Source organism: Orycteropus afer, unplaced genomic scaffold, assembly GCF_000298275.1.
Source record: "Orycteropus afer afer isolate SDZICR_OR568_19922 unplaced genomic scaffold, OryAfe1.0 scaffold00099, whole genome shotgun sequence".
NCBI classification, from domain to species: domain Eukaryota; kingdom Metazoa; phylum Chordata; class Mammalia; order Tubulidentata; family Orycteropodidae; genus Orycteropus; species Orycteropus afer.
In genome coordinates, this window is record NW_006921686.1 from 6,291,824 (window position 1) to 6,302,444 (window position 10,621).

The window sequence follows — 10,621 nt, forward strand, 5'->3', positions numbered from 1 at the left end:
CCAATCTGGTGAAAGGGAGTTTCCCTAGGGGTGTGGCCTGCTTCCAATATATTTATGCACAGCCTCGGAAAAGAGACATTCTTCTGTGGATCTGGATTCTGTTGTGCTGTTTGTGAGCAAAAATCCACCATTTGGCCTGGAGATCTTGGATTCATCATTCACTGGAGTCAACAGCCAGTATACTGCCTGCCAACCTTGAGCTCATCAGCCTCTAAAGCTGCATGAATCGGGAAAAGCCTCCAGCTTGATGTTTGATCTGAGAACTTGGAACTTGCCAGCTTTTATAAGTGTGTGAAACGTTTTCCTAAGATAAACTCTCTACATATAACCTTTACTGGTTTCGTTTCTCTAGAGAACCCAGTCTAACACAGTAACCAAGAAAAAAAAAAATCGTAATACTTATCCAGAAGATACTAGGCAGAGGGTGCCTTCATAACCATCCCCAGTAAGAACCTTGGGCACTAAATTTGTAATATGGTCCTCTAACAGCCATTTTGTGTTCCCAAGTATCAATACTGCAGGAATCTAATGCCATGTGTCTGCTCCTGCAAAACTTGTGCCTGGTTTCAACTTCACCCCATGTGATTTTTCCTTTTATTTTGTATCCTTTCAGTGTAATAAATCATAGTCATAGATAAAACTATGTGCTGAGACAGGTGAGTACTCCTAATAGAGAACAGAGCAGTACACAGGAAGGCCTGTGAGAAGGAATTAATTTAATGATTGACAAGGATAGCGCCCTGAAGTCACACTTCAAAATTTGGAAACCCCCCCCAAATTGTGAGAATATAAATTTGTTATTTATAAACAGCTACTTGAGGTATTTTTGTTATGGTAGCACTAGGCGACCAAGATAATGCACTTAAAATATCACTGGGGAATAGCATCCCAGCCTGCTGTTTGTTCTTACTGGTTCCAATCTGAGGATCCACTGCCTCCTTATATACACATTTTCAGCAGGGAATTTTTTTTTTTTTTTTAAACCTCAACACAAATACACCGATTTTGTTCTTCTCTCTAGGCTTTCACTCTTCTTAACTACCTGGTAATTGGTTAATGGATTCAACCGCTAACCAAAAGGTCATGGTTTCGACCTACCAGCCACTCCATGGAAGAATGATGAGGCAGTCTGCTTCTGTCAAGATTTATAGCCTTGGAAACTCTACGGGGCACTTCTACTCTGTCCTACAGGGTTGTTGAGTCAGAATCAACTGATGGCAGTGGGTTTGTGAATTACCAGAGATTTTTTTCTTTTTAAAAACTGATAATTCATTTATTATGTATATGCCATTTGATAATATGATCATAGTGTAAGTCTTAAATGTAAAGGATTAATTTAGTACTTTTTCAAATTCTATTTCACATGATTTGCTGTATGGGGACTACTGATGTTCACTGAAAAAATTAGAACATATTTTACAGAATTATAAAATGGAAAAAATCATACACACAAAAAGCTCCTTTCCAGAGAAAATCGCTAAGGATGAATATCCCCTTCAAGAATATAATATGCATGCAAGCAAGCACAGACACACACAAAATGATTTATGAGTTGATTATATTATGAATCCTCCAATTTATTATTTTTCAAAACGAATGTTCTTATCCTATAATTGACTATGCCATCATTTAAATGGCTTTATTTTTTACAGAAATACCACAAAACTCAAATTCCTGCAGATGAACAGGGCATCACTGATGTAGTAATTAATTTGTTTTTTAATCTTGTAATAGTGATTTTCATATCTAAGAGATTCCCATTATACATGTCAATATATACTCCTTTCCAAAATCTGCATTACTGCCAATAGAGAATGCATGTCAGTCCTGCCTCAGTAATGAACACATTTGTTACAATTACCAAACTCTCAGGTTACTTGATATGGGTATTAGTTTCATGGTGTCAGAAACTATGGAGTAGAGAATATGACAGTATTAATGTCCTGGAAATATGGCATAGCTCCTGCCTCATAAATTTTGGTTAAAAAAATACATAATGCCACAGGCAGCCTTTAGTCAATCATATCAAAATTGGATGAAAATGCAGAATACCAGGTATCAATAACCAATTTAAAGCTGACCAAAAAAATGTCATTGGTAATGTGGTGTAGTAATTACTTTATATAGTCCTAGCCTTGGTCTTGTAACACCCTAAAAATGCTTATATGGAACTACGCAAATTAAGTGCTTGTGGCCCAACAAGGGTATAGGACAGTTGTGCTAATGCAATTAAATACATGGAATGCTTGTAGGGGTGGGACCATGCAAATAAAGTGCATGAATGTCTTATAGAGGATTAGGCAGTTCTGCCATTGCACCAGGCTAGAAGAGGGCCATTACCAGAGGTTGGGAGTGGATGAGTTCACTACCGTCAAGAGCCAGGAGTGGAATGTACTTTGGACCCAGAGTTCCTGTGCTGGGAAACTCCTAGATGCCTGACACTGGAGATATGAGATGGTAAGCAGCAGCAGGAAGCACAGTAGAGACTAGGGGCAGAGAAATGGTGACAGAACCAGGAGAATGGTGTTAAGACATCTGCTGGGTTTCCCAGCCATAAAGTCTGCTATTGCAGGTGCGGTGACACAGATTGAAACTTGAGTGCCTTTGGGCAGAAGGCTTGCTGGCTGAGTGAGGTGCTTCTGGGCACTCAATAGCAGAGGTAAAGAGCTTTGTAAAACACGCAGAGCAGAGCACAGGCTAGGCCAGAAGCGGGGACCCAACAGTAATTAGCCAAAAAGCCACGGTCCAAATTAACTGAATCCAGAGACTTTCTTGTTACTTCCAAGTTTATCCTGATCCTGGATTGAATCCGATAACTTCCCTAATAAATTCCATAATCATATTGTCTGTTCATTGCTATGAATTATTGCCCTCCATGGAAGAGATGGCTGTCACAATAGTATAAAGGTTGGAAAGTGGAGGTATATCTGACTTCCACCTCTTGTGAATCAGCTCGGAGCTGATGATGGTGGTGATTTCCTCTCTTTCTCCTGAAGTCAGGAAGTCTGATGCCCCAGGTAACTTCTGACACTTTCAAAGGGTTATGGAAAAGCCCTACGTTAATACCACTGAATACGTATTCCACACATGGAATGACTTGTTGCAAGGTTAACAATTTTTCTGCACTGCCAGAAAAACCACAAAGTGTACTTCATTGTATACTGTATACATCTGACTGAACACTACACAGAGCACCAAGCAGTAAGACCTAACTTGGAAATAAAGGTTGTGGACACTACAGGAGCCAATTCTAAAACAACACTGTTGTGTGCCATTGAGTCAATTCCGCCAGATAGTGATCACATAGTATACAGTACATAGTATACAGTACTGCCTCATCGGGTTTGGGAGGCTTTAAGATTTACGGTAGCACATCACCAGGGCTTTTCTTCTTTGGAGCCACTGATGGATTCAAACCACCAATCTTGTTTAGTAGCCAAGCACTGACCACTGCACTAACAGGAGTCCTTTGAAAATCTATAGATTACAGTATTGTGTGGTTTTCCACATTTAAACTTTGTATCCTTGAACACTCATTGTTACTGGTATCATTTCTGTATAACATTTTCAAACGAAGTACACTATCCCCTTTTCATTCATTTAACAAATAAGCACTGACCATGTCCACAACTCAGCAGCAAAGTTCCTGCCCTCATGGAGCTTACATTCTAGTAGATATCAATTATTAAAGACTAGATAAAACTCTTACTTTTCCCAAGACCTATCTTGTGAGTGGTATCTCAAATTCCTAAGTTCTGCCTAAATCCTTACTGTATCACTTATAAACGTCCTATGATACATGCTTTGCTGAAAGACTTGAATACAACATGTTTTGTCTTCTATGGTAACTGATGATTACAAGAATTCAGGTGGCACATAAGTTTTAAAAACCTTCATTTTGAAGAAATCTTTCCTGTAAGGATTCTCTGATGTTACAACTATTATCACCTTCAGAAAACTGATCACCAGCATAGATTTTGTGATTTTAAGATTCGCTCTCCAACTGAAGTACTTATCAGAAATCTCACATTACTAAAGTTTCTCCCCAGTGTGAAGTCTAAGGTGAGATTATAGTTGTGAAGATCGACTGAAGACTTTACCACACACATCAAATTTGTATGGTTTCTTTGCGGTGTGAACACGCTCATGATGGTGAAGACTTGAGGCATGACTGAAGTACTTACCACATTCCACACAATTATATGGTTTCTCCTTTGTGTGGACCCTCCGATGGGTGTTAAGATTCTCACTCCACTTGAAGCACTTCCCACATTCATCACATTTGAATGGCTTTTCTTCATTGTGAACTCTTTGATGGGCTTGAAGGTTTGAATTTTGACAGAAGCTCTTCCCACACTCTTCACATTTGAAGGGCTTTTCTCCCCTGTGGATTCTCTGATGGGTCAAAAGGTGTGCAGCCTGTCTGAAGCCCTTCCCACACATCTCACAATTGTAAGGTTTCTCTCCTGTGTGGATTCTATGGTGAACTTGAAGATTTGGTCTAGTACTGAAGTACTTCCCACACTCTTCACATTGGAATGGTTTTTCACCACTGTGAACTCTCTGATGGGTCAAAAGATGTGCAGATTGTCTGAACCCATACCCACACTCCTCACAATTATAAGATTTTATTCCTGTGTGGATTCTACGATGAGTGTAAAGATTTGATCTACTACTAAAGTGCTTTCCACACTCTTGACATCTGAATGGTTTTTCTCCAGTGTGGACAGTGCAATGGGCCTTAAGTTGTGAAGCAACCCTGAAGTCCTTTCCACACTCCTCACATTTATAGGGTTTCTCACCTGTGTGGATTCTATAATGAATTTTAAGATCTCCTCTACTATTGAAGCCCTTACCACATTGTTCACACTTATATGGTTTCTCGCCAGTATGGACCAGCCGGTGAATCTTAAGTCTTGAACTCCAGTTGAAGCCTTGTCCACAATCCTCACACTTAAAAGGTTTGTCTATATTGTGGCTCTTCTGATGGGTTTTAAGATATGAATTCTTACGGAAACCCTTTCCACACATATCACATTTGTATGGTTTCTCTGCAGTGTGGAATCCCTGATGGGAATGCAAATGTGACCTGTACATAAAGCCTATTCCACACACATTACATGCGTATGGTTTCTCTCCAATGTGGACTCTCTGATGGCCCTGAAACAGAAAAGGCTGAATGAAGCTCTCACCACATTCTTCACGCTTGTAAGTTTTTTCTCCTGTGTGAACCCTCTGATGGATATGAAGATATGGGTTACCAGTGAAGCCTGTCCCATACTGCTGACATCTGTAAGGTTTCTCTTCCTTATGGATTATGCAATGAGTGTTAAATGCTGCTATATGATGAAAATTTTTACCACATTTATCACATTTGAATGATCTCTCACCAGTGTGGATTCTCTGATGTTTCTGAAAATGCAAAAGATAAATAAAAGTCCTCCCACATTCCTCACAACTATAAGGTTTCACTCCAGCATGGACTTTGCAATGAACGTTAAGTATTGCTCTACGCCTGAAGCATTTCCCACATTCTTCACATTTGTGTGGTTTTTCTACAGTGTGTATGATGTTCATATGACTTTGCAGATGTGAGCTCTGACTAAATACTTTACCACACTCATCACACTTATAGTGGTTCTTTCTCATGTGCACTTTCTGATGATTACGAAGAACTGAGGTAAAACTGAAGCTTTTTCCACACTCATTACATGTCAAAGACTTCTCTACTGAGTGTGAATGCTGATGAAGATCGAAGCTGAAGACATCACTGGAGGTTTCTAAATATTTGTTACATTGGTGAGGTTTCTCTCCTGTGAGACTAATAGACAGTCCTGCAACTGGAAAGGGTGAATCAACTTGTTTGTAGAACTGAGACCTATTTATCATGGAATCTTGATACCTGGTTAAGTCACTTGAAATCTGTTGCCAGATATGTGAGCTGGTAAGATCCTCATGTAGTCCTGCTTGTAGAACAATCACTCTCCGCTTTGGGTTCTTACCTCCTGTAAGGATAGAGAATTCAGAGATGTATAGGTGAAGATTTGTGGAGCATTTTTAAGACCTCACACTCATATAGGGAATTAGCATTACTCAACCCAGAAAAGGTTCAGCTGAGCTTTACCACTGCTTATCATGTTCTCTGGTTTACATGCCATCAAAACCAAGAGCAGATTCTCTGGGTTTTCACTCACTAAGGATTAACAAGAGCCACTTGAAAAATCAAATCCACTATGGGAGGTATAATTTAGAAATCAAAGCCTTAATTTTAAAAAGTGGTAATATTATACAAAATGTGAATTTATTGCTATTTCTACTCAATTTCAGTTAATGTAGAATCTTAGATAGTAAGTGAAATATTTACAAAATGCATGTAGAAAATAAAAATAAATTAAGGTGTATGTTTTGTTGTGTAAATTTTCACTATATAAAAATTTTAAAAAACTGAATATATAAAAGTTTTAAGGGAAAGAACACAGTCAAAGATTTTTTTTTTTTTTTTAAGGTAAATTCTTGATTAACTGAGCATCCCTGGTTGCATGGTGGCTAAGCATTCAGCTGCTTTCTGAAAGGTTGGTGGTTCAAATTGACCAGCCACGCCACAGGAGGAAGATGTGGCAGTCTGCTTCCATAAAGATTTATAGCCTTGAAAGGGTATGGAACAGTTCTCTGTACACTGGATCACTATGAGTTGGTATCAACTTCATAGCAATGGGGTTTTGAAGGATTTTTTTTTTTTTTTTTTTACAATTAGGGCTTTTTTCCTTTTACTTACAATTTTGGTCCTGGTTAAAATGCAAATATCAGATTTTGAAGGAAATGTTTATAGAAGACAATGTTACTTTTCTCCCTCAAGGAACAGTCAATTAGAGAATCTGCGTCATGTGTTTCAGCAGACAATCACTTTGTGTAAGAATTCTGTCTTGGATTACTCTACTAGACAATTACTCCAATACCTAAAGAACCGAGAGGACCTTGAATGGCTCTAAAGATATAGAGATTTAGGAGAAAAACACGTTGTCTATCCCTTACTGACTGAAAATGAAGCAGAGACTGTTCCTTTAACTTCTGCTGAGAAGATTTCAAAATGAGGACAATGGAGCAAAAAAGTAGAAGTGATGACAGGTACTATTTTGAAACCTGACAGTATTTCAGACCTTCGTGATCTCCAGGAAAAAAAAAGTGAACTAGGATAAGTTAATATTTGACAACAGACATAGTGTTAGGGAGAAAGAAAACAGGGCACAGTGGAATTTTTTTAAGACAGTCCTATCAAAGCAGTTATATTCAGCCAGGATCTACCCAGATAAGCTACTTCCATGGCTAGGTTCCTTACTACCTTGAAATTTCTGCACAAGTGTCAATCCATCAATGCATTTAATATAAATAATAATAAATATAAATAAATAATAAACACTGTCCAAGATCAAGTCACTTCTTGCAATTTCTACCTTCCTTGATTCTGTATTCTACAAAATACTTATTACTACATGACATGCTATCTAGGTCATTTTTGTTTACTGTATGTGTTTCTGACTACACTGCAGTATCAGTGAGGAAAAGCATTTACACTGTTTCTTACTTTATAATCACTGTCTAAAAGAGGGCATGTCACATAGTAAGCACTCAACAAGGGCATGTTGAATGAATAAATAAATCCTCTGACATTTCTGTGAACATTTAAGTCAAGTCATAGAAATGAGAAAGCATTTACAAATAAGTTCTGTAAAACAGGAAAGCAACAGAAACTTGCAGTTTTGCTGCTGAGGACAAAAGCAGAGACAGCAAAAATCACTTCCGTCAAAGAATGCACAAAGGCCTATGCATCGGTTCCTTCTGAGGTTTTAGGACCGGTCTCTTTGGAAAATAGAATACTGAAAATTTGTGGTATAGACAAATTGATCATTCCCATCAGGTTTTTAAATTAAACATCAAAGCTCATTAGTCAACTATGAAATTCAAAAGCTTATAGTAAGTATTAAAGAAAGAAAAGAATCAAAAGAACAGGAAATATCGGAAATATAATTGCAAGCAAAAAAAATTATCATTACAGGAAATGCTTTCTGGAGTCATATATATAAACACAATGAAAGATACCTTATGCGTGAAAACAATGGAACACTTTGGTTCAGAAAGTTCCAAGACTTTCATTAAGGAAATTATTTAAATGGTACATTGAAATGATCAAAAGTGTAGGCAACACTCAGCTGTGTCACTCGTTACTGTAATCATAAATGTGGCCCTTACAGCACAGCTAAGGGAAAACCCAGGGGTAGTGCTGTGCATGTGGACTTTGGAAGAGTGAACAGGCCACAACTTTCAAATCTTTCAAGGGAAATTAAGTATGCCTGGTTATGATGTAAGACCTTAGAAGGGGGAGATTGTTTTTTAATCTGTGGAGGGTGCAATGTAGTAAATTACATAGCATGGCTTTTCTAGCCATAGTCTTTGTAAACTTCCTGGTGGAATTTGCCATGAGCAACTAAGTAAGATGGGGCAACCTACTTCTGTAGTGATACTGCCTCGGAAACCCAAGAAGGGGTCGCTATGAGTCGGGTCTGACTTGACAGCAAAACAACAACAACAACAACCAAGTAGCTGTAGATTGTTAAAGTTATCCACCTGGGGTATTTCTGTTGAGAGAGCAGCAGGAAGCAATTTTCTGGGAAGTTTGCTCCTGCTCAGGTGTGCAGAATTCTGGTGCTGGGAGTATTTGGTTCTACCACTCTGCCAAGCTTAAAGTAAGCCCTCCTAGAGGCAGAGAGGAGAGTCTATCTGACTGCCTGCTGAGAAAGATGTGCTGCTGAGACAGACACATGCTACTGAGAGAGACTGTCAACTGAGAGAAGGCCAGCTGAGAGACTCAGCATGTTCCTAAACCTGAATTGTTGCCTGTTGCTCCCCTAATAAACCCCATAATCTGTGAGTTCTTGAACAAATTATCGAAACCCAGGAGAGAGATGGTGGGTGTCGTGGGAGGAACGACTGATGACAAGGTTAGTGAGAGGGTTGAGAGTGGAGGAATGTCTGGCCTCATAGGAACAGGCATTGGGCTGCTGCTGGTGATTGTGTCCTCCTCTTGTGTAGTTACAGGAGGTCAGAAAATGTTGACTCCCTGCTCCTTTAGCACAGGGCTTGTGTCAGAAGTAGGCATCAGAATCCTTACATGAAAATGTAGTATTAAGTTCTAGAAATGAACATGCAACCCTATGGAAGGCTCTAGGAAGGCCATGGGAAAAGCATGTTACTCAGCATAGTCCCAACCACAAAGTTTAAGTGCTTTCCTAGGATGTCAGCCAAGTGCACACACACACAAACACACACTCACCACAAGGGCACCTAAGAAAGTAGAATTCGACCAGGCGTTCATCAGAAGACTCACAATGTTCCACAACAGCCTCACTCTGGTTGGTGCATCACCTACCAGCTATCCCCATGACTCAGAAAGACAGAGGTCCCTCAGCACATTACCTCATTCCTGAGGTCAACAAATATGTACAGATGCCCATGATGTAGGAGGACAATCCTAGGCCCTGAGGAGACAGCAATAAACAAGATGGAAAAAATCTTTCATTCCTAAAGGTATAACACTCCAGTAGGAGTGACAGGTGATCAGCAGATAAAAAATATAAGTGACAAAAGACATGTGAAGGAGAGTAAAAAGAGATGGTATTTTAAATAAGGTGGACAGATAAGGCTTCTCTCGTGATACTGAAACAGAGGCCTGAATGAACTAAGGAAGAGGAAGGGGGTCAGAGAGATTTCAGGTGAAAGAGTATTCCAGGCAGAGGAGAGCAAGTAATGGAGTCTGAGGCAGAGGCATCCAGTAAACAGAACCGTGGTCCCACAGAGACTTCGAAATCCTAATGCCCAAGACTGTGTTAGGTTACATGACAAAAGGAAATTAAGGTGGCAGATGGAATTTAAGTCTCTAAACAGCTAATGAAATAGGAAGATTATTCTATTTTCAGGTGGCTCAATGCATCCACATGGGTCCTTAAAAGCAGAAGAGAGGCAGGAAAGCCAGAGGAAAATGTGGCCACAGATGAACGGTCAGAGGGATGTGATGGTGACAGCTTTGCAACTGGAAGGCAGGGCCATAAGCCAAGCAATGCAGCTGCCTCTAAAAGGTGGAAAAGTCAAGGAAATGGATCTTCCCTACATCCTCCAGAAAAGACAGTCCAGCTGACATCTTGTTTTAGCACAGTCAGACCCATATTGGACTGCTGGCCTACAGACTGTAAGATAATTAATTTGTGCTGTCTTAAGCCACCAAGCTTGTGGCAATTATTTATAGTACCACTAAGAGACTAACACAACATCTGTGGTACAGCTGAGAAACAAGGAGGGCAATGTGGCAGACACACACTAAGCAAAGAGGAAAAAGATGACAGTGTATTCAGAAAGGAAGTAGGGCTTGAAGACCAGATGAGGTAAGACTCTGAAACACTAAGAAACTTAAGAAGCCACCAAATGTTTTGAAGACTGATTTAACTTGATTTACATTCCCCATATACCAATTTGGTGGCTACACAGCAAATAAAATTGAGGTGGTGTGGTAGTTAAGGTCATGTGTCAACTGGACTGGGCCTGGTTGAGTGGCTGGGCAGCTGGATGTAGT

The 10,621-nt window shown here is 39.5% G+C and overlaps 1 protein-coding gene across 1 annotated transcript in view; it reads right to left on the reverse strand.

Moving 5' to 3' along the window:
* Window positions 1–4,068: 4,068 nt before the first annotated feature.
* LOC103198899 (zinc finger protein 234-like) overlaps window positions 4,069–10,621 on the reverse strand; it is a 70,940-nt gene continuing 64,387 nt past the window's right edge. Inside the window, exons 5-6 of the mRNA XM_042781254.1 lie at window positions 5,143–5,290; window positions 4,069–5,058 (exon numbers count right to left, since the gene is read on the reverse strand). Of these exons, the coding sequence (XP_042637188.1) occupies window positions 4,069–5,058; window positions 5,143–5,290 (1,138 nt within the window). The remainder of the gene's footprint in view (window positions 5,059–5,142; window positions 5,291–10,621) is intronic.